The sequence below is a fragment of the Stegostoma tigrinum genome, chromosome 29 (genome assembly GCF_030684315.1).
Source record: "Stegostoma tigrinum isolate sSteTig4 chromosome 29, sSteTig4.hap1, whole genome shotgun sequence".
Classification (NCBI taxonomy): Eukaryota; Metazoa; Chordata; class Chondrichthyes; order Orectolobiformes; family Stegostomatidae; genus Stegostoma; species Stegostoma tigrinum.
The window spans coordinates 8,232,799-8,257,374 of NC_081382.1; the positions used below are offsets into that span (position 1 = coordinate 8,232,799).

General features: G+C 42.9%; 1 protein-coding gene across 7 annotated transcripts in view; it reads left to right on the plus strand.

Annotated features, from left to right (window-relative positions):
* Nucleotides 1–24,576, plus strand: part of abca2 (ATP-binding cassette, sub-family A (ABC1), member 2) — a 508,939-nt gene that overhangs the window by 382,658 nt on the left and 101,705 nt on the right. For 5 of the 7 annotated variants that reach the window (XM_059638365.1, XM_059638369.1, XM_059638363.1 and 2 more), the window contains 5 exons: nucleotides 5,459–5,655; nucleotides 7,021–7,203; nucleotides 9,505–9,680; nucleotides 16,410–16,530; nucleotides 19,693–19,974. In XM_059638365.1, coding sequence (XP_059494348.1) covers nucleotides 5,459–5,655; nucleotides 7,021–7,203; nucleotides 9,505–9,680; nucleotides 16,410–16,530; nucleotides 19,693–19,974 — 959 coding nt within the window. The remainder of the gene's footprint in view (nucleotides 1–5,458; nucleotides 5,656–7,020; nucleotides 7,204–9,504; nucleotides 9,681–16,409; nucleotides 16,531–19,692; nucleotides 19,975–24,576) is intronic. The other 2 variants (XM_059638366.1, XM_059638367.1) reach the window with 1 other exon arrangement.

The window sequence follows — 24,576 nt, forward strand, 5'->3', positions numbered from 1 at the left end:
AAAAGCATAAAGTTTGAAATGTTCAGATGGTTATCAATCTGGAACTCTGGCATTTGTAAATGGATGGACACGAAAGACAAGTTGTCTCTAGGATCTCCTGCCCACCACCTCAGCCATGCATTCATCTGCCTTATCCTCCTGTTTCTACTCTCACTAGTGTGTAGCGTAGGGAGTAATCCAGATATTACTTCCCTTGACCTTTTTTTTAACCTCCTGCCTAATTTCTTAGTCTTGACAACCACATCCCTTCTTCTTTCAATTGTCATTGGTACCTTTTGCTGGTCACTCTCCACCTCTGAGAATATTCTGAATCGTCTCCAGGATATGCTTGACCCTGGCACTAGGGAGTCAATACACCATTCTGATTTCTCGCTTATGGCCACAGCCATGTCTGTCTGTGCCCTTGACTAGAGAATAGTCAGAGTAATGAGAGTAGAAATAGGGGGATAGGGCAGATGAATGCGTGGCTGGGGAGCTGATGGAGGGGGCAGGGATCTGCATTTTTAGACCATTAGAATCTCTCCTGGGGTATTTGTGGTCTGCCTAAGAAGGACAGATTGCACCTGAATTGGAAGGAGACTAATACCGTAGCAGGAAGATTTGATAGAGCTGCTCGGGAGGCTTTAAACTACTAAAAGGAAGGGGTGGGAACCAAAGAGGTAGTGAGAAAAGAAATAACTCTGAGGATGGTACCGTAGAGAAGAGGAGCAAGCTAAATAGTCAAGGCAGGGAAGACCAAGGCAGAGAATGTGGTAGGTCGGCTAAGCTGCACTTATTTCAATGCAAGAGGCCTGACAGGTAAGGCAGATGAACTCAGGACGTGGTTGGGAACATGTGACTAGGATATCCTAGTGATTATAGAAACGTGGCTCAGGGAGGGATAGGACTGGCAGCTCAATGGTCCAGGGTGTAGATGCTATAGGAAAGATAGAAAGTGGGCAACGGAGGAGGGGGTGCGGCACTTTTGGTTAAAGGTAACATTCCAGCTGTACTTAGGGAGGATATTCCTTGAGGAACATCCAGGGAAGTTTTTTGACTAGAACTGAGAAATAAGAAAGAGATGATCATCTTATTGGGATTATATATAGACCCCCCAATAGCCAGCGGGAAGTTGTGAAGCTATTGTGTAAAGAGATCTCTCATAGCTGTAAGAATAATAGGGTTGCAATTGTAGGGCATTTTAACTTGCCAAGCATAGACTGGGACTGCCGTAGTCTTAAGGGGTTGGATGGAGAGGAATTTGTTAAGTATGCACAAGAAAATTTTCTTAATCGGTATGTGGATATGCCTACTAGAGAAGGAATAAGACAGGATATATAACCGATGTGTCAGTGGGCGAGAACTTTAGGGTCAGTGATCGTAATTCTATTAGATTTGAAATAGTTATGGAAAAAGATAGACCTGATCTAAAAGTTAAAGTTCTAAGTTGGATTGAGGGCAATTTTGGCAGTATTAGGCAAAAACTTTTCAAACGTTTATTGAGAGAGGCTAAAAGGATGGGTGGAAAGTGGGAGGCCTTTAAAAATGAGATAATGAGAGTCCAGAGACAGTATGTTCCTGTAACTGTGAAGGGGAAGGCTGGTGGGTGTCAGGAATGCTAGATAACTAAAGAAATTGAGGCTCTGGTCACAAAAAAGGACGAGATAAATGTCAGGTACAGACAACTAGGGTCAAGTGAATACCTAGAGGAGAATAAAGGCAGTAGGAGTACATTTAAGACGGTAACCAGGAGCACAAAAAAGCGACATGAGCGAGAATTGGAATTAGAAGTAGAATTTGCTTTATTGGCATGTACTCAAATGAGTACAGTGAAATGTATGAGTGATCACCTGCAGCATCAGCTAGGATAAATGGTAATCTAGGTACAGCTTCTTCAGTTATACAGATCTTAGAAAACTAGAGCAATAACAAGTCCAGCAGTGCAGAAATAAAAGTTCAGAACAATAGTCTTCCAACCCAGACCAAGCTGGCAGCTAGCATGCAGTCCTCACCGAGCCTTGGCTCCGGACCATGCCGGGCTTCACCTCCAGGCTCATGAGACTGGGAGATTGCTCTGGAGTCACCTTGTGACCAGGAGTCCATGCTGAGGCCATACCAGGCCGGGGGACCCTCCTCCTGTCTGCACTGAGGCCAGGAGTTGACCGGAGGCCAGGAAAGAAGAAGAAAGAAAAGAACACAAAGAGGAAGATAATAAAATGGGTGAAACAGATTAACTCTGGCCTGAAGTACCCTGCTCGGCTGCCATCTTGGACCGGAAAAAGACATCTTTGGCAAATATGGTTAGGGAGAGTCCAAAGAGATTCTACAAACATATTAAGGAAACAAGAGTAACTGGGAAGAGAATAGGGTCCCTTAAAGAGCAACAAGGGTGTCTGTGTGTGGAAACACAGGCAATGGGTAACACACTAAATGAGTATTTTGTGTCAGTATTTACAGTGGAGAAAGATATGAAAGGCAGGGAACTTTGGCAAATAAATAGTACTATCTTAAAAATTGTCCATGTTACAGAAGAGGAGGTGCTGGATGTCTTAAAATGCATAAAGTTGGATAAATCCCCACGTGGAACTCTATGGAAAGCTAGGGAAGTGATTGTGGGGCCCCTTCCTAAGATATCTGTATCATTGATAGCCACAGGTGAAATGCTGGAAGACTGGAGGTTGGCTAACGTGGTGTCACGGTTTAAGAAAGGTGGTAAAGAAAAGCCAGGGAACTATAGACTGGTGAGCCTGACATCAATGGTGGATAAGTTGTTGGAGGGGATTCTGAGGGTCAGGAATTACATGCATTTGGAAAGACAAGGACTGATTATGGAAACTGAACATGACTTTGTGCACGGGAAATCATGTCTCACTAACTTGATTGCGTTTTTTGAAGAAGTGGCGAAGATGATTGATGAAGGCAGAGCAGTAGAGTTACCGAAATGGATTTCAGCAAGGCGTTTGACAGGGTTCTGTATGGTAGACTGGTTAGCAAGATTAGATCACATGGAATCTAGTGGAGCTAGTCGACTGGATACAAAATCGGCTTGAAGTTAAGAGACAGAGGATAGGTGGTGGAAAGTTGTTGTTTGGACTGGAGGCCTATGTGACCAGTGGTGTGCCTCAAGGATCAGTGCTGTGCCCATAGCTTTCTGTCATTTACGTGAATGATTTGGATGTGAATATATGAGGTACGGTTAGTGAGTTTGCAGATGACAAATAAGTTGGTGGTGTAGTGGACAGCAAAGAAAGTTACCTCTGAGGACAATGGGCCCTTCTTCAGGCCCTGGAGAGTGTTGCCAAACAAAGGAACCGAGGGGTGCAGGTAGACAGACTGGTGAAGAAAACATTCAACGTGCTTGCTTTCATTGGTCAGCGTGTTGGGTTTAGGAGTTGGAATGTCATGTTGCGACCATACAGGACATTGATTGAGCCACTTTTGGAATACTGCATTCAATTCTGGTCTCCCTGCTGTAGAAAAGATGTTGTTAAGCTTGAAAGGGTTCAGAAAAGATTTACAAAGATGTTGCTCAGGTTTGGAAGGTTTGAGCTATAGGGAGAGGCTGAATAGGCTGGCGCTATTTTTCCTGAAGCATTGGAGGCTGAAGGGTGACCTTTATAGGGGTTTATAAAATCATAGGGGGCATGGATAAAGTGAATAGCTGAGGTCTTTTTCCAAAGCGCGAGGGAGCCCAAAACTAGAGGGCTTGGATTTAAGGTAAGAGGGGAAGATTTAAAAAGGGACCTGAGGAGCATCTTTTTCACACAGAGAGTGGTGCATATATGGAATGAGCCACCAGAGGAAGTGGTGGTGACGGCTGATATAATCACAACATTTAAAAAGCACCTGGATGGGTCTATGAATAGGAAGAGTTTAGACTGTTTTGGGCCAAGACTAGATCACTTTAGAGATAACACGGTGTGGAGCTGGAAGAACACAGCAGGCCAGGCAGCATTAGAGGAACAGGAAAGCTGACGTTTTGGGACAGGACCCTTCTTCAGAGCCTCCTGCTCCTCTGATGCTGCCTGGCCTACTGTGTTCCTCCAGCTCCATACTGTGTTCTCTCTGACTCCAGCATTGGCAGTTCTCTGATGCTGCTTGGCCTGCTGTGTTCATCTAGTACTACGCCTTGTTATCCCTGAATGAAAGACCTGTTTCCTCCATAACTCTATGATGCTGTCTTGGCAGACACATGTTCTCCAGCAAATTTGTTGTATCGGTGGTTCTTTCAGATGTTCTTCAAGAGGACAACCCAATTTCACAACTAAGGTGCTTCAGAAACAGGAGACTAAGATGAATAGAAATCCAAAACCATCCCCAAACCCGCAAAATACTGTTCAAACATAACAGCCATAAACCACACTTGTAAAGTTGTCAAGTGCTTTTGTTGACATGAGTTCAAGCAGTTAAAACAAGCAACCATCTGGAACCATCTGGTTACAACCTTAACTTATAGGTGTTTACAGACTAAAATGGGACAAATGTTAACTCTTTGAATACTTCATTTTAACTCTTACTTCACCAACTTGTTAAAGAGTATGAAATTTCTGCTGAATGAGGCAGCAAAAGGCTCGACGTTTTCAAGGGTTTTATTGTAAGTCTACAGTTGAGTACAAACCCTAGTTTCCACCTTTTCCTTCCAGCCCATTTCCACGACAAAAAAGCTAGCTCCCCAGTGGGGAAGTACCCAGCACTGACCAAGTTTGAATTTTTAAACTAGCCGATTAACCCACATCAAACACTACCCACCAGGGCAATGTGGCCATAATGAAAATCAAAAAGGGGAGGAAACGAGGGAGGGGACTAAATCGAAATGGAATTGGTGGGAGAAGTAACATACTCTAGCTCCAATGGTACCTACTGGCCCCTGAAAAGTATCCAGATTATTTTTCTTAAAACGAACTGTTGAGACATGCTAAGTTATTTCCTGGAGCAGGTGAGATTTTCCCCCAGGCCTCCTGGCCAGACATAGTAACACTACCAACTGTGTCTCAAGAGTCCTTAGTACCCAAGTTCTTTTGTTATTTAATGTACTTTTCCAATAAATCTGTTCAGAGATGTTGTTGCTCACCTCTGGAGCAGGTGGGACTTGAACCCTGCCCTCCCAGTCCAGAGTAGGAACACTACCACTGCATCACAACAGCCCTTCATACCTGGCTCTAAAATACAACGTGGAATGAGCATCACGTGGCCCCAGTAGAGCTGGTCTGTTTGCTCACAGTGATCTGCATTTCTAACACCGATACCCAAAGCCACTGTGATGTCTTCTCTGATTGATCTTTACTCTTTGATATGCTGCATATCAGAAATTTAATTTGCTTTCCCCATCTTTGTCAATTTTAATTTTGTGTCACCTGCAAAACTTGTTCTGTACTCTGTGTTTCTGCCCCTGAAGTTGATGAAGTGAATGTTAACAGAAAACTGGTTCATACTTGAATTCTTATAATTTTGTTTTACCCACTCCTTATTCCATGCTTAGAATGATCGAAGACTTAGAACTGTCCAATAAGCGGCATTCTCTGGTGCAGACACTATCTGGTGGAATGAAACGCAAACTATCTGTTGCCATTGCATTTGTCGGAGGATCCAAAGCAGTTATTTTAGATGAGCCCACAGCTGGGGTTGATCCATATGCTCGGCGAGCAATCTGGGACCTAATCCTGAAGTACAAACAAGGTGAGTAAATGCTTAATGCTAATGAACTGAATAATTCATGGCTGGCTATGATCAGAGTAAGAGCCAAACAGAATGGCATCAAACTGAAAAGTCATTAGCAAGACAGAAAATAACTGAGAAAATCAAATCTGATGTAATTTGGTATTACGCACAATATTCATAACAAACTGGGCGTGCCCCTCTGTGCTGATATTCGTATATTCCATGGGTACACCAATACTACATTAAGCCCCAATACACCGTCCGTCTTCTTTGGCACCAGCAAGGTAATGGGCAGATTTGAAGGCAAGAATGGAAATTCTAAGACTGAAGTAGACCCTGACTGGGAGCCGATATCAATCTGTGACCACAGAATGATGGATTAGGTGCACATTACACAAGCTAGGCTACAGCCGGCGGGGTTTTGGATAAATTCAAAAGTCCGCGGGGAGAAAAGCTGGCAAGGAAAACATTGGAATAATTGAATCAAGAGACGATGAAGAGGTGGACAATGGTTCCAGCAGCTCGCTGGTATGTTGCTCAGTGTGCAGTATTGCCATATCCCACAATATATCACTATTGGTGCAACCATCAGCATGCTAATGTTGCTGCAGCTTTTTGTTTGCCTGCACTTGATTTGATTTGGTTTGGTTTGGCTTTTTATTGTCACAAGTGCGGGATGCAGTGAAAAGTACTGTTTTGCATGCTATCTAGACAAATCATATCTTACACAAGCAAATCAGGATAATAATAGAACAGAATGCAGAATATAGTGTTACAGCTGCAGAGAAGGTACAGAGAAAGATCAGCTCTAATAAATGAGAGGTCTGTTCATAAGTCACATAACAGCAGTGAAGAAGCTGTTCTTGAATCTGTTGGCACTGTCCGAAGGTAGAGAGTATAACCAGAATGGGAAGGGCTTTTGATTATGTTGACTGCTTTTCCGAGGCAGTGAGAAGTGTAGACGGAGTCAGTGGAAGGAAGGCTGGGTTACGTGATGGGCTAGGCTGCGTTCACAATCCTGTGTAATTTTTTGCGGCCTTGGGCGGAGCAGCTGCCATACTAAGCTATGAGGAATCTGAATAGGATGCTTTTTGTGCTGCATCTTTAAAAATTGGAAAGAGTAATTTAAGACATGCTGAGCTTACTTAGCCTTCTGAGGAAGTGGAGGTGTTTGTTGTCCTTCCTCAACTATAGTATTGATGTGGATGTACTTCTTAAAGTACTTGAGTGATACTCCATTTGTCACTGGTCAAGTTAGAGAGAATGAAAAGGGATCCCCTGAAAACAGAGAAAATAAAACTGGCACTGAAAAATCCCAAGAGAGCACTCAGAAGAAAATTCATTTTTTGCTCTGGTACAAATTTAACTTCCTAATAACTGCAGGCCGAACAATCCTTCTGTCCACACATTACATGGACGAAGCTGATCTTCTGGGAGATCGCATTGCAATCATCTCACATGGGAAGCTGAAGTGCTGCGGGTCACCTCTGTTCCTCAAAAGCACCTACGGGGATGGCTACAAGCTAACTGTGGTGAAAAAGCAGCCTGACTCTCAAACCAGCCCAGGTACGTAACTGAATTCTGTACATTTATATGCTCCAAACCTGCTAGTGAAGGGTGAAGTTGGAGACATATCCTTTTCTTGATGCAGGTTCATTCACAGAATGCATCTCTTTGCCTCCTGCCTGCTAAGCCAGTGTAGAAATGGGCTGTCTTTATACTGATATGAAATGACCGACTAAAACTCAACAAAGTTAACTAGCGATAGCCTGTTAAAGGGATGCAGACTTGCTTTTAATAAGTTATTTTTAATGAGCCCATTCAAGCAAATTAGCATTGGATCACAAAATTTAATGCACATGGAGGCCAGTCAGTAACCTGGTGTGAGGGATTGAGTTGTGAGGAAAGGCTGGATAGACTGGGACATTTTTCACTGGAGTGTAGGAGGTTGAGGGGTGACCCTATAGAGGATTATAAAATAACGAGGAGTGTAGGCAAGCTGAATGGCCGTTGTATTTTTTCTGAGTTGGGTGATTTCAAGACTAGGAGGCATAATTTTAAGGTGAGAGGAGAAAGGTTTAAAGAAAACATGGGGCAGTTTTTTTTACGCAGTCGCTCGTGTGTGGAATGAACTTCCGTAGGAAGCGGTAGACGTGGGTACGGTTACAACATGTAAAAAGCATTTGGATAAGTACATGAATAAGAAATGTTTGGAGGGATATGGGCCAGTCACAGGCAGGTGGGATTATGGTCGTCATGGAGTGGTTGGACTGAAGGGTCTGTTTCTGCATTGTATGACTCTATGCTGCCTTTTCCCTGTGACCCAACACATTATTTCTATGAAATGATCATCTATTGATCATCCTTTCATGCCTCAATTGAACTCATCTCCAACATCCTTACAGATCCTACCTACTTGCTGCATGAACTACTTTTTCTCCCCATCTCGTGTTTGGTTGCTTTGCAAAGCACTTTATAAACTGTACCCTCTGGTTCTCAATCCTTTCTCGAGCAGGAACAGTTGCTCTGCCCTGCCTCCTTGTGTCACCATTCCTTGATTCTCATCCTGATCACCTATTCCACAAATCCTTCGCTTACCCCTACCATTGCTCAAAAACTTGAATCAGCTTGTACGTGACGTATATAAAACAAAAACCAGGATGTATTTTTTCATCTAAATGTTAAAATACGGGTAGAATTGTTATCAACCTTGTGTGATGTGGGACCAAGGGCATTATCCACCATATGGATAATGGATAATGATGGGATAGTTTGGGGGAGGGGCTTAGATTAGTTCACAGGTCGGCGCAACATCGAGGGCCGAAGGGCCTGTTCTGCGCTGTATTGTTCCATGTTCTATGTTCTATCAGCATTAAGTCCCCCTTGGTAGCCTGGAATTGCAATGAGCATGTGGTTGTAGACATGCTCACTCAGCCAGTGGGTTTGGTTGCAAATGGCTTGTCGCCCTGCTAGGTAACACGGCCAGCGTGCCTATCAGGTGAAGCTTCACTGGAGGCGCGCTGACAATGTTACCTGATGAAATGTTTGCAACCAAACCCACCAGTTTGGTAAACATGCCTACAACTTTGGCCACAACCCAAGCTGCAAATCTTCTCAAAAACACCCAGACTCTCCAACCTGCAGCCCCTTCTCTCTCCCTGACTTATCTCGACTTATGACGACATCTCCTTCAATCCACTCCCTGACTTGTAGCTTGGATCCAGGAGCATGGCTAAGCACTTACATGGACCGTAATGTTGAATTTTTAACATTATTTTTCTACTTTATACCTAAACTGTTATATTAGCACCTAAGATGGCGTTGGGAATAGGGACGTTATACACCTTTCAGTGTACTCCTGTATCCCTGTACTTGAGTACACATTACAATAAAATCTAATTCTATTTCTAATTCTCCTATCCCTCACCTCCACCCCCGTCTCTGAACCTCTTGCCCCTTGACCACTGTCTCACCACTTGCATCTCTGAAACTCTTGTTCCCAGTGTTGCAGAAGAGCTGAACTGGGCAGTTCCTGTCAATGTTTTGTTTTTAAATTCAACCCTGAAACCTTCCCTTCCTGCCTCTTGCCACTCACAGTAAGGATTCTCGAGGGGAAAGTGGCGAGTTGGAGCATTTCAAGGAAATGGGTTAACCATTGTAGGAATTTAGCAATGTAACGTATTTCGACATACAGGTTCCAAGGTTATAATGTTTATTTTCTGGTAAGAAAGGTTTGAAAGAGCCTGACTCCAGTTTTGACATTGCTGCACTTGAAATAATTTTTCATGAACACAATCACAGTGAGGACTTGATATCCAGAAGGTTCGTAATGTAGTTGATGTTTGTTCTCCATTTTGTCTGTTTTAGATTCTGGCCAAGATCTCAGCCCTTCATCGGTCTCTCCCTGTTTGGAGACCAAGGTCAGCCAGTTTATTAAAAAGTATGTTGTGTCAACCATCCTTGTCTCGGACACCAACACAGAGATTTCCTACATCCTGCCATCAGAAGCTGTGAAGAAAGGATGTTTTGAAAGGCTTTTCCAGGTACTTATCATAGTTACAGTAATAGGAAGGTGCATTGTCCTTGTAGGGAACACTTGGTCTATGTTCTTTCCTGAACTGGCATTTACTGCATGGGGAAGGTGGGACAGCAATTTTCCAGACCATTTTTTACTTCTTTCCCCACTTGATTTCTTACAATTCATACACGGAATGAGCACATCACTGGTGAGGCCAGCATTTATTGACAATCCTTAATCACAGCCGAGCTGCCACATTGGATACACGTGAGTGGCTTGCTGGGTCATTCCGGAAAGTAAGAGGCAACCACACTGCTAAGAGGAATATTGGAGCAGGAGTAGCTCTTTAGCTCTTTGAGCCTACTCCACCATTCAGAAAAATCATAATACATGTGACTGTGGTCTCAGCTCTATGTATGCCATCATCCTTAACTCCCCTGTCTATCAACAATCTGTGTAACTTAGCCTTGAATCAACCTTTAATCAACCGAAAGATCCATCGTCCTTTATCTTCTGGGCACAGAATTGTACACTGTGATGGCTTTCTGAGAGGAAATAATTCTCCTCATCTCTGGATTAACAGGGAAACCTTTTATCAAACACTTCTTCCTAGTTACGGTCTCTTTGATATTTTTTGGATATTCACCCCATCACGATTTTTTTTATGCTTCAGTAAGATCACTTTTTGTTCTTGTAAGAGGCTATTTGCAAATTTTCCACTTAAACTAAGCCCTTTGTCCCAGGAGCGATTAAAGTGAACTTCTCTGAATTGCTTCCTAAGCAATTATATCCTTTCCCAAATCAGACCAAAACTGCACACAGTGCTACAGATGTTAGAGTAATATGGGCCCAGGTGCAGGTAGGTTTAGTTTGGGATTAAGCAGTACACAGATGTTGGAGGGATGTGGCCAGGAGCAGGCAGGTGGGATTAATTTATTTTACGATTATGTTCAGCATAGACTGGTTTGACCAAAGGGTGTGTTTCCATGTTGTATGACTCAAGACTCTATGTGGCCTCATGAATGCCCTGTATAGCTGCCGTGAAACTTTTCCGTTCTTATTTTCTTACAATGAACTACCACACTCCATTTGTCTTCCTAATCACTTGCTATATCTGCATTTTAACTTGCATTGATTTGTGTACTTGAACATCCAGTTCTTTCCAAACCACCAAGTCCTCCAGTCTTTCTCTATTGAAGTCATATGCTGCTTTTCCATTGTTTCTGCCAAAGTAATCAAGTCCACATTTATCTATATTGTACTCCATCTACCAGAACGTTTGCCCACCCACTTAAACTATCTATATCCTTTTGTAGCCATCTGCTTCTTCCTCACAACTGACCTTCCTGCTTGGATTGATGTCATTGGCTAATTTAGTTGGCATATATTTGATCCCCTAATCCTGATTATAGATATTGATTATAAATAGTTAGTGACCAGGATGCCAATTGAGGCAGTCTACTGTTTAAGCTTGCCAGCCCAAGAAAACAAACTCAGGAGTACGTTATCAACACATCTGTCCTTCCTCTGTTTCAATTTCTAGTTCCCTGGACTCTTACACTTGAGGACCAATACCAGCTTTAATTATCCTTTTCTCATTCAAATACTTATAGAAACCATACTGTCTATTGTTATATCACTCACTAGCTTTCTCTGTGCTCTGCTATCTGCCTATTTATTATTTTTTAGATATTCTTTAATGTCAGCATGATTATTTGAGTAGGTTTTTTAAATGCCCCATTGATTTCTTCCTGTACGCTCAGTCCAGTAGTATAACTGCTGTTAGAAGGCCTATAAACATACACCCACAAGGGACCTCTTACCTTTAATATTTTGTTTATTTCTATCTGAACTGACTCTTCCAAGTTAAGATCATTTTTCAGAATTGAACACCTTCCTTCCTTAACGAAGTTACAACATCGCCTTTCCCCAACTTTCTGTTCTCTTAAAATGGCAAATACCCATCCACATGCAGATTGCAGACCTGGTCATCTTTCAGTTGTGCCGCTGTGATGTCTATCAAGTCATACTTTTATATTCTCAATTATGCTAGCAATTCATTCCATTAAATAAAAAGTTGGCAAGGGCCTTGAACTTTATGGCTTTTAGCTGCCGATGCATTCTTGTCTGCACATGCTGTGTCCCTTCCTGTTACGTTCTGGCAATCATTACCTAAGTTGCTTTGTTATTTTTCCCTTTACCATATTTCCCTTTGCTTTTGTTGTTCTTTCATGGGACGTTGGTATCGCTGACAAGAACCACCAAGTTTTGCCCCATTCATAATTGCCCTTGGACTGATTGGCTGTCTTAGCTGTTCCAGAGTGCAGTTAAGAATCAACCACATTGCTTGAGTCAGAGTCAGACTGGGTAAGGATGGCACATTTTCTTCCATAAAGGCCATTAGAGAACCAGATGGGTTTTTTTGATAATTGACAATGGTTACACTGAACTACTTTGTTGATTCCAGATTTTATTGAATTTGAATTTTGCCATCTGTCAGGCTGGGATTTACTCCCACAAACCTAAAGAATTCTGAATTACTACCACAGTGATAACACCATCTCAGGTGATCCCTTCCCCCCATTGTTTAGTTTAAAGCACAATCTACTGTCCTAGTTATGCGATTTGCCAGAACACTCGTCCCAGAAAGATTCAGGTGTAGGCTGTTCCAGCTGCACAGCACAATTCCTACTTTTCCCAGTGGTGGGGCCAGGAACTATTTCTCTTAGACCAGCCTTTGAGCCACTGGTTAATTTCTCTAAACTCATTTACCTTATAGGGTCTAGGCCCGAAACGTCAGCTTTTGTGCTCCTGAGATGCTGCTTTGCTTGCTGTGTTCATCCAGCTTCACACTTTATTACCTTGTATCTATTTGTTTGTGGCTTAGTTAGGAATTCAAAGAATCTTACCTTTTGAGGTTTTTCTTTTAAATTTAGTCCCTACTTTTTTTAAAATTCCTTTCAGAGATGTTCTTTATCAATCGTGCCAATGTTGTTGGTACCTAAGTGGATCATAACTGTTGGATCCTCTCCATACCATTGCAAATCCTTCTCTAGTCCAGAGCAGGTATACTGAGTCTTGGCATTAAGTTGGCAATGCAAATGCCTGAACTCTTGTTATTGGCTGCAGAGAAGCATATCTAGCTGCTCTGACTGTCTTGTCCTTATTACAACTAAATTTTTATAAACTGGGCTGCATGAATGATTTCCATGATGCAGTGGTCAGTTCGCTCATCTATTGTGCAGCTACCATTTTCATCCTTGCCAACTGTAACAAACCAGTGTTTACTCGACAATGTGGAAAATTGCCCAAGTATCCTGTAAATAAAAAGCAGGATCAATACAACTACGGCTAATTACCACCCCAACAGTTTACTCTCGATCATCAGTAAAATGATGGAAGGTGTCATCGACAGTGCTATCGATCAGCGCTTGCTCAGCAATAACCTGCTCAGTGATGCCTAGTTTGGGTTCTGCCAGGACCTCTCGCCCCTGATCTCATTACAGCCTTGGTTCAAACATGGACAAAAGAGCTGAATTCCAGAGGTGAGGTGAGAGTGACAGCCCTTGACATCGAGGCTGCATTTGACTGGGTGTGGCATCAAGGAGCCACTTGTATCACTGATATCAGTGAGAATCTGATGCAGGCTCTCCACTTGTTGGAATGATACCTGACACATTGGAAGATGTTTGTGGTTTTTGGTGGGTCATCTCAGCTCCGGGACATCTCTGTGGGAGTTCCTCAGGGTAGTGTCCTTGGCCCAACCATCTTCAGCTGCTGCTTCAATGATTTTCCCTCCATCATAAGGTCAGAAGTGGGATGTTTGCTGATGATTGCACAATTTTGTGCACCATTCACAATTCCTCAGATACTGAAGCAGCCCGTGTTCAAATGCAACAAGATTTGGACAATATCCTGGCTTGGGCTGATAAGTGGCAAATGGCGTTCATGCCACACAAATGTCAAGCTATTACCATCACCGATAAGAGGCAATCTAACCACTACCCTCTGACATCAATGGCGTTACCATCGCTGAATCCCTTACAGTCGACATGCGGGTTACTTTTGACCAGAAAGTCAACTTGTACTTGCTACATAAGACCGTAAGACATAGGAGTGGAAGCAAGGCCATTCGGCCCATCGAGTCCACTCTGCCATTTAAATCATGGCTGATGGGCATTTCAACTCCACTTCCCTGCACTCTCCCCGTAGCCCTTGATTCCTTGTGAGATCAAGAATTTGTCGATCTCTGCCTTGAAGGCATCCAACATCCCGGCCTCCACTGCCCTCCATGGCAATGAATTTCACAAGCCCTCCACGCTGTGGCTGAAGAAATGTCTCCTCATTTCCATTTTAAATTTATCCCCTCTAATTCTAAGGCTGTGCCCACAGTTCCTAGTCTCCCCGCCTAACGGAAACAACTTCCCAGCGTCCACCTTTCTAAGCCATACATTATCTTGTAAGTGTCTATTAGATCTCCCCTCAACCTTCTAAACTCTATTGAATACAATCCCAGGATGCTTAGCCTGGGCATACATAGGCACAGTTGCCACAAGAGCAGGTCAGAGGCTATAAATACTGTCGCAAATAACTTACCTCCTGACTCCCAAAGCCTGTTCAGCATTTACAAGGCTTAAATCAGGAGTGTGATGGAATATTCCCCACCTGCCTGGATGGGTGCAGCTCCAACAACACTCAAGTAGCTTGATACCATCCAGAACAAAGCAGCCTGCTTGACTGGCAGCACCTTCACAAGCATCCACCACTGACCCTGAGGAGCAGCGGTGTACTGTCTGCAAGATGCACTGCAGAAATTCTCCAAAGATCCTCAGACAGCACCTTCCAAAGTCACGGCTGCTTCCACCTGGAAGGAGACGGGCAGCAGATACATGGGGTCATCACCACCTGCAAGTTCCCCTGGAAATCACCCGCCATTAGAGATATATGACTGTTTCTTCGTTGTCACTGAGTCAAAATCCTGGAATTCCTTTTCAAGTGGCATTGTGGGTCAACCTAGAACAGTAGAACTGCAGTCGCTCAAAAAGTCAGCTCGTCATCACCTCCCCAAGGGCATCGAGGGATGGGCAATAAATGCTGAACCGAGCCATTGACACCCACAAGTGAACTTCTAAATAAACCTTTCAGAGATAGTAGGAACTGCTGATCCATTTTCTGAAGAAGGGTTTAGTCCTGAAACGTCACCCTTCCTGCTCCTCTGATGCTGCTTGGCCTGCTGTGTTCATCCAGCTCTACACCTTGTTATCTTAAAAAAAACCTGTCGGACTGTTGCAAAGACTGAGGTTCTTCCACCTCCTGAATCCCCATACCTGCCTCACTTATAATCTCACACTCCTGTTCCTGACCTCTAATCAAATCTAAAGGTCCTAAGCTAAACAGTATGAGTGCCTTTTGGAATGAACCGAACAATTAACTTTCACCCTTCCCGATGCATTACATTGTCTGCATCTTACCCTCCAGTTCAAAACTTCTGAGTTCAAGTTCCACGCACAGGCAACCCTTACTGCAAACATGTTTGCCTTGGGTCACACTGGCATTAAGAAGCTCTCACATTCTGCAGTCACAACACATCACCTACCCTGTCATCTATAATGTGACTTAGTTTAATTTATTAATTCATGATGAATGAATCCAAATACTCCCAATAAGCTTTATTATCACTGGTAAACTTAAATACTACTTAAGTCTAACAAGTACAAGTAAATTTACTGACCTTTTTGAAAAATAGAACAAATGAGTAAAATTCTCACCAACTGATTGCTTCTCCACTTTTCTGCGATGTCACCATTTTTAGTAAATGTGGTTGAATGTTCACCGAGTGAAACACCTTTCCAGCACCTGCTCTCTAGGCTGATAAAATTAGGACAAGAAAGAACACAATAAAAACCAAAAGAATTGCAGATGCTGTAAATCACACTCCCACCAACACCCACCCCCCCCCCCCCCCCCCCCGCCCCAACCTTCCTTACAACCTCCAAGATTCAGATTCTGTCACATGTTCTCCTCTGAATCACTCATAGGTCAGACCTGCTGAAGACCTAGTTGTGTTTTTACACCAGTTTGGCAGATTCGTGGCCATGACAGCTGACACTTGCTTTTTTCTTATTCCAGAGATACTGAATTAATTGAATTTTAAATTTTCCACTGCTTTGGCAGAATTTTAACTGAAAACTCCAGTTCAGTCGTCTGAGGTACTCCAACACAAGTCTAGTAATACTATATCTGTTTGGACTAGAATTAGCTAAAACTCCCTAATTAAACAGACTGTCAGCTGTGGTCACTGTTCAATGGCCGCTGTAATGCACTGTTTAAATAGACTCTGCTGTAATGCTCTGTGGTGGCCCTGTGATCTGTGACAGTAATATTAAGCGTCTGGACTTCTCCATTCTTTGGAACCTGAATCTAATTTTGCTCAGGACAAGCTTGAGTCACCTGAGAACATCAAATAAACGAAACACAAAGTGGTCACGTACTAAATCAAGGGTTCAATAAGTCTGGAGGACAAACCTTACAGAAGTAATAGAATTGGTTTGCGTTCCTTCCATTTTGATCATTGATGTAGTCCAATAGCACTGCAGGGTGGAGAGGGTGAGATTGGCCGTACGCTGATGATACCTTGCTTATACGGTGGATGTCTGCGAGACCTGTGTGGGATGTTACCTTTTATATCTCGGCTGCACTGTTGTTTTAGAACTTAGAAGACCAGGTAAACTGAAATGATCATTTTCCTCGCTAGGCCCTGGATCTGAACCTGGAGGATCTGAATTTGACTAGTTTCGGTTTGATGGACACCACACTGGAGGAGGTGTTTCTGAAGGTTTCTGAAGAAGATCAGTCTTTGGAGAACAGTGACATAGGTAAATATGAAAGAACAAATGTGAAACATTTTTCCTTGTCGATTGGTTAATGCATTACATTTAATCTCAGTTTGGCAATAACTGTTACATGGTGTCTGTTGAACCAAAAATAGTTGTAAGTAGCCAGATGGCTTCCAGATTGAATCTGCAACGCCCATTTATAGATCATCTTCCCTGCAGAAAAATGTTCAAAGGTGCTATGTGAAGAATTAAGTTAACTAGGGGCAAGTCCAGCCCTTGACTGTATATTAGACCAGCTTTAAATTTATATTTCATCCCCTGAATACGTTCTCCCTCTCTGAAACCTCTCCATTATCTTGATGATGGTGATATAGATACTAATTTGTCCACAGCTATCTAAGACCTGAAGGTTTGCTCAGATAGAAGGAAATTGCTTTTGGAGTGCTCGATCTGTCAGCCCTGGCCCAGACATTCCCCTACCATGCAGTTGCTGACTTGCTCGCTGAGCTGGTTAGTTTGTTTGCAGATGTCTTGTCACCATACTGGGTAATATCATCAGCGCACCTCCAGCGAAGCGTACTGCTTGTTTTTATGTGTCTCGGTTTGCTGGGATGGGTGGCATCATTTACGGGATTGTTTCTTAGTGGTTCGTATATGGGGCCCAGCTGTACAGGTTTATTAATGGAGTTGAGGTTTGAATGCCAGTCCTCCAGGAATTCTTGTGTGTGTCTTTGCTTGGCTTGTCCTGGGATGGCTACGTTGTCCCAATCGAATTGCTGTTCCCACTTTGTCCGTGTGTATTGAAATGAGTGATAGTTGGTCATGTCACTAGGTAGCTAGTTGGTGTTCATGAGCCCTGAGGCTAGTTTCCTTCTGGTTTGTCCTATATAATGCTTTTGGCAGGTTTTGCATGGTATCTGGTCAATAACGTAGGTTGAGGTTGTCGGATCCTTTATTCTCATCAGTAGCTGTTATTGTGTGGAATGGACAGTCCTTCGTACCATCCAACCAAAACTATGGATCCGTTTTGTGGATGACACCTTTGTCATTATCACACACTCTAAACAGGAGGAAACCCATCTACTCATAAACAACATCCTCACCGGCACAAGATTCACCAGGGAAGAGGCCAACAACAACAACAGACTTCCCTTCCTGGACGTAATGGTCAGACGTAAGGCCAACAGAGAGCTCCAGATCACCATACACAGGAAGGCTACCCATACGGATCAGGTACTCAACGACAATAGCCATCACCTCCATACCCACAAACAGTGCTGTATCAAAACACTGTTCAAACAAGACACAACACATTGCAGCACCCTGGAGCTACACAAAGTTGAGGAAGAACACCGATACAGTGCCTTTAGAAACAACGATTACCTGAAAAGCATAGCCTGTCGATACCTGCGCAACATGTCCAGAGACACTAGTCACCCTACCATACATTAAGGATATATCTGAAATGGCCATGAGATTACTCCGTCCCCTGTGGATCATGGTAGCCCACAAGCCAACAGCTACTGACAAGAATGAAGGCTCTGACAACCACAACTAACAGAACCAACATTATTCACAAGATACCATGCAAAGTGTGCCATGGACATTATATAGGGTAAACCAGAAGGAAACTAGCTTCAGGATTCATAGACACCAACTAGCTACCAAGACACATGGCTATCTATCACTTATTTCAGTACACATGAACAAAGAGGGACACCAACTTGGCTAGGACAACGTAGCCATCCCAGACAAACCAAGCAAAGACACACAAGAATTCCTGGAGGCCTGGCACGCCAACCAGAACTCTATTAACAAACATGTACGGCTGGACCTCATATACCAACCGCTAAGAAACAAACCTGGAAATGACGCCACCCACCCCAGCAAACGGAGACACAAGTAACAAGCGGTACAGAACACCGATGCCTCACCAGAGGCACACTGACGATGTTACCTAGTATGGTGACAAAACATCTGCACACCAGCTCAGCGAGCAAGTCAACAAATGCATCAACAGGCCAAGGTTGACAAATCTTCTCAAGACCTTGATTCCCCTTTTTGCAAGGTGAAGGAGGTAGCAGCAGTAGGTGATGATATGCACATGTCAAAAGTGCAGCTGTATTCAATCCATTCAGTTCTAATTTTTGAGAGTAGGAAGTCTAAAACACATGTGTATTTTAGACCCACCAGGGGCAGGTCTAAGCATGCCAAAGTTCTCTGGAGAAGTCGAAAACCTTTTTTGGAGAATTATGGTACTCTTTTGAATAATGTCCCAGGACACTTTTCAGTGAGATTATCACAGGATCCCAACAGTGCAGATAGAGACCATCTGGTCCATCAAGTCTGCACGAAGTCTCTGAAGAACATCTCAACCAGACCCCAACCCAAACCCGCCTACCACCATAACCTCCCATTTCCCATGGCTAATCCACCTAACCTGCACATCCCTGAACACTACAGGCAATTTAGCATGGCCAAGCCGCCTAACCAGCACATCTTTGGACTGTGGGAGGAAACCGGAGCACCCAGTGGAAACCCACACAAACCCAGGGAGAACGTGCAAGCTTCTCTCACGAGGTCACTCGAGGCTAGATTTGAACCCGTGACCCTTGTGCTGTGAGGCATCAATGCTAACCACTGTGCCACTATGCTGCCCTTTAGATACCCTCTAAGATAGTTAAAGGTCAACATTAATGTGCATAAAAAGTACGTAAATTCATTGGAGTTGCATATCGGAATAATGCATATATTTGGTGATACTTGACTCTTGTACCACAAATAACTGAGTCTGAAGGTTGCAAGTACTAAATTCATTCCAGAGAAGTGGGATAGAGTGTAGGCTGGAATTTCAGCACTGAGAGAATGCTACATTGTCAGTAGCGCTCTCTTTCAGATGAAACCAAGGATGTCTGTGTTCCCTCTAGCACACACAAAAGATTGTGAATCGAAACAGGGACCATTCCCTTGGTGTTAGGTGCAAGGTTTATCCCTCACTTTAAAAGTTGTTAACTGACCACTTACCTTACTACTGTTTGTGAGGGCTTAATGAACACAACATGATCTTGTGTCACTGTGACCCATAAGTACTCTACCCGCTTGCACCACTCTCAAAAAACACGATGACATCATAATAAAGCTACATGTCAAGTGGAAAATAATGTCTCAAAACACACAAGGTTTCTCTTTGTTTTCTTGAAGATGACAAAGATTCAGGGAAAGAATCCTTGCAGACACCGCATACGGAGAATAAAAATGGTCGCCAGAAAGACACCCGTCCGCAAGAAGGTACAAACAATCTGAAAGTGAACATGAGCAATTTGGTCACCTGTGCAAGGCTAAGCCAATCCCAGTCCTCTGTGCACTCCTCCTCTTCTGTTGGTTCTGTCCGAGGTGATGAAATGGGTGGTTATTCCGAATTCTACGGAGACTACACACCGCTCTTTGATAACCTGAATGATCCAGACAACCTCAGTTTACAAGGTATGGCAAAAGCCAACGTTGAGATCAGCACCATGTTTTCTCTATTTTAAAGAGGTAGGAATTGGTCAAGGGGCATCCATGCTCGTAGTTAACCCTATGGATTAAATAGCTAACTGTTTCATTTTTTCATTTCTGATTACAGTACTCCAACTTATTTTTGTAGAAGTGTTGAAATCAGAGCCACATGTACAGTGAATTTATTCCATTGTTGGTTTTGTTTTAAAACTCTGTTTCGAAGTGTGAAGAGCACCTGTGCCAAATAGTACACTGCTCCGGAGTGGCCAGTGTATGAAATGACTCTAGTTAGAGACAGTATCCAGCTCCTCCTCTTCACTTCAAGGGATGAACAACAGCAATCCCCACATGAACAAAAGGTTGTGTGCTTGCAATGAAGTATTGAGTATATAATATTAACCCATAAAAACAGTTGCATGCATTTCAACTCAGTATTTTTAGCTTAGGAAAATGCAACTCTCAATGGAGTTGGGTGTGATTCATTTTGTAAAATATTCCCTGGTCAAAGAGTTGAAAAAGAACAGCCTCACAGACCTTTGCTATGGGGAAATGTTATGTTGAATTGCCCAGGAAACGAAATGCGGATGGATTCGGAATCTTGGTTTGTTGACTATGTGCCTCACATTTCCTCGTGGATTTTTCAGGTTAATGTATTTTTTAGTTGACAACTACACAAACGTATGTCTCAAGAGAAAGCCATTGAGCCCCTCAGGTTCCACCATTCAATAAGTTCATGGCTGATCTGATTGTAACCTCAAATCCGTATTCCTGCCAGCCCTGATAACCTTTCACTCCTTTACTTCGCAAGAAACTATCTATCTCAGCCTTAAAACTATTCAAGGACTCAGCTTCCACCACCTTTACAAGAGGTAGTAGTTCCAAAGAATAAGTTTTACCTCATTTTGGTGTTAAATGAATGATCCCTGATTTTTAAACACTAGTCCCTTGTTCTATATTCTCCAATCAGTGGAAACATCCCCACCACATCTGAACTGTCAGGATCCTGAACGATCATATGTCAACTGTTTCTCAAGTTCAGCGTTTACTCCTTTAAACTCCAATGGACGTCAGTCCAGCTGACTGGTCTTCCCTCATTAGGAAACCTACGCATTCCAGTCTTTTTTTTGTCTACTTCACCTTTTCTGAACTGCCTCCATAGCTTTTACAACCTGCCTTAAATAAGGTAAAGATTAATACTCTGCACAGCAAGCTTCTGTAATCCTTGAAGTTTCGATGTGACTCTCTTGTCTCTAACTGATGAATAAAGAGCAGAAATGAGACATTTAAGCTTGCTGTGCTATTCAGTACAATCATGGCTGATCAGATTATGATCGCAATTCCACTTCCCAAGTAGCCCAATAGCCTTTGTTTCCCCTGCCTAGCAAGAAGCTGTCCATGAAAATGCACCTCTATCGCCTTATGAGTCAAAGAGTTCCATACATGCACAACGTTATGAGAGAAGAAAAATTTCCTCTCCTCTCGGCGTCAAAAAGGTGACTCCTAAATTTACAAAATATGCCACTTTAGTTCAGGAAGAGACTGCTGGTTAATGGTACTGCTGTCGCTATTACAGTCTCCTATGCTGTGAGGATATAATATAAATTGCTGCCTTTTTGAGTTATTTTGCAGTTGTGTTTTACATAATCTGACAGAACAGAAGGAGGTCGTTATACATGTGCTAGCTCTGTGACAGAACCAACCGATTAGACACATTGCACTGCTGTCTCCCTTTGGCCCAGCAATCTCTTTTCATTTTCAAGTAGATATCCTGTCGCATTGTATTGGATGTTTCCTCATGCACATCCTGTCATAAATAACCAATGTTTTCATCTGGAGTCTGTCACTGAATCATTAGGAATGACGTCTGGCCAGGGCTATTCTACTTTCTAAGTTTGACATGGTGGAACAACTTACTAAGCCTACTGTACTTGAAAGCACCAGCAACAGGACAACTAAATTCTGGGGACGTTTCCAACAAGTTTACTGATTTGCACACATTTACTGCAGGTCGTATATGAACAGAATTAGCGAAGCAATAGTGAAATGTAATGACGTGGTCACAGCTAAAATTGGCTTCAGTTGTATTGAAACATCTTTTTCCCGATAAAACCGTGCCTACACTGGAGGATGCTCTTCTGTTCAATTCAGAAACCCATTATATTGTATGGCCTTCCTAATCTTGGCAGTGCTCAGTAGTAGAGCTGGCTGACATCTACTTGCAAAATGTGATGCTGTGCAATTATTGCCTCGTTATATTTATAGAAGCCTGCGGTGATTGACTGCATAACATTTGCAGCAGGTAGAACGCAGAATTTACCATTCCAATCCTCATTATCTTTTATACTTGAGCTGCCGGAATGTATTTTCGTTCTGATTCCCTTCAGCTGATGACATCTGAACATTCTAAATAAGAATTTAGAAAATGTTGAGACTGGTAACATATCAGAAAGGAAATTGGCCTGACCAGCGTTGTGTCAACACAGTGCTGGGTGGAAACTCAGTACTGTTTCATCAAAGCGGTGGTCTCGTCATGGTAATGCGGCCCCGTTTATAAGCCAACACAGTTCAGAGTGCTAGATTTATGAGGAAGGGAGCGATGAGCAGGCAGAACTTAGTGCAGTGTGATGAGCCAAGAAAACAGAATTCTGGAGAAGCTCTGAGGCCATGGAGGTTATGAAGCCCTTCGACAGCCAATGAAATTAATGTTGGAATCAACAAGATTAAAGGTGACAAACTCACATCAAAGAATTTTAGCAACAGAAGGAATGGACACATACTGGCAATCGGGCAGAAGACTGAAGTTTCAAAAATGAGGATTGATAAATAATTACACTCAAGAAAAAGTCCCAGATACATTCTTAACACATTAACCTTTTTCAAGGAAGAGTGAAAGATTTTGGAAGCAGTCTATGTTTAAGGAAGCATAGAAATAAAACCACCAAATGAATAATGATTTTTGTCATAGATAACAAGGTGTAGAGTTGGATGAACACTGCAGGCCAAGCAGCATCAGATGAGCAGGAAAGCTGACGTTTCCGGCCTAGACCCTTCTTCAGAAATTGTGGAGGGGAAGGGGGTTCTGAAGTAAATAGGGAGAGAGGGGGACGCGGATAGAAGATGGATAGACAGGAAGATAGGTGGAGAGGAGACTGACAGGTCAAAGAAGCAGGAATGGAGCCAGTAAAGGTGAGTGTGGGTGGGGAGGTAGGGAGGGAATAGGTCAGTCCAGAGAAGACGGACAGGTTAAGTGGGCGGGATGAAGCTAGTAGGTAGGAGATGGAGGTGGGGCTTGAGGTGGGAGGAGGGGATAGGTCGGAGGAAAGACAGGTTAGGGAGGCGGGGACAAGCTGGGCTGGTTTTGGGATGCAGCCGGGAGAGGGGAGATTTTGAAGCTAGTGAAATCCACATTGATACCATTGGGCTGCAGGGTTCCCAAACGGAATATGATTTTTGTCACTTCTATTCACCGAACACTTCTATATTTTATATTTTACCTGTCATATAATTTTCAACAAGTTGCTAACATTTGAGAGAAAGTGGAATTGGTGCAACCCCATAGTTCTGGATAATTGGAAACGTGTTTATGTCATTTGTTTCTTCATAAAGTATTACAGTTCAACACCACAAGACATTCTTAAAATGTCTGTAATGCGCCAAACCCTCCAGATACTCCACAATGGAAATTTTTGGGCCCTCTTGCCATTGCAATTATTTTTAATTAACAAGTGAAAGAAGTTCTGAAGAAGATTAACACCAGATTCAAAGCATTAATTCTGCTTCTCTCTCCGCAGATGCCGTCAAACTTGCTGAGTTTCTCTAGCACTTCCTGTTTTTATTTCAGATCTCTAGTACCTGCAGTATTTTGCTTTTATCTCAGAGAAGGGCTCTGTCCCTTTCACTTTAATTTATACCCATTTTACATTTTGTTTGCTTTTTCTCCACCTAACAACCCCATTACTTTTCATTGGGCGCTTGAACATCTGCCCTCTTGCTTCTGCCTCTGTCAAGAGTACTACAAGAAAAAAAACATTTTCTAACACCTTTTCAGCTTTGAAGAAGAATCATAGCAGACTTGAAACATTAACACTGTTTCTGTCTTCACAGATGTTGCCAGACCTGCTGAGTTTCTCCAGCGTTCTGAGTTTGTTTCAGATTTCCAGCATCCATGGTGTTTTGCTTTTTCTATCTTGTATAGCAGTGGCCGTGCCATTTCTTCTGCAACAAGAGTTCCTAGCACAGGGAATCAACTGCTGAATTATTGCTCAAAATAGATATAACCAAGCTTTTATCACCAGAAGAAGCTGGTTCCACATGTAAACCAAAGTTTTTACCATGTTGACTTGTGAAATGTTCAAGAATTTAGCGAGGTGAAAGTTTCTGAGCAGAATCTTATCCTGGATTTGAGGAGCCTAATGCTGAAACTAAATGGGTTCCCAAGCCTCTAATTGCTGAGCGTGGCATGCCCTCTGGTACATATTTTTTGTATTCATTCATGGGATGGGGGGTGGGGCGCGTCACTGGCTGGGCAGCATTTTTTGCTTGTCCTTAATTGCCCAGAGGCCAGTTAAGAATCGCTCACATTGCTGT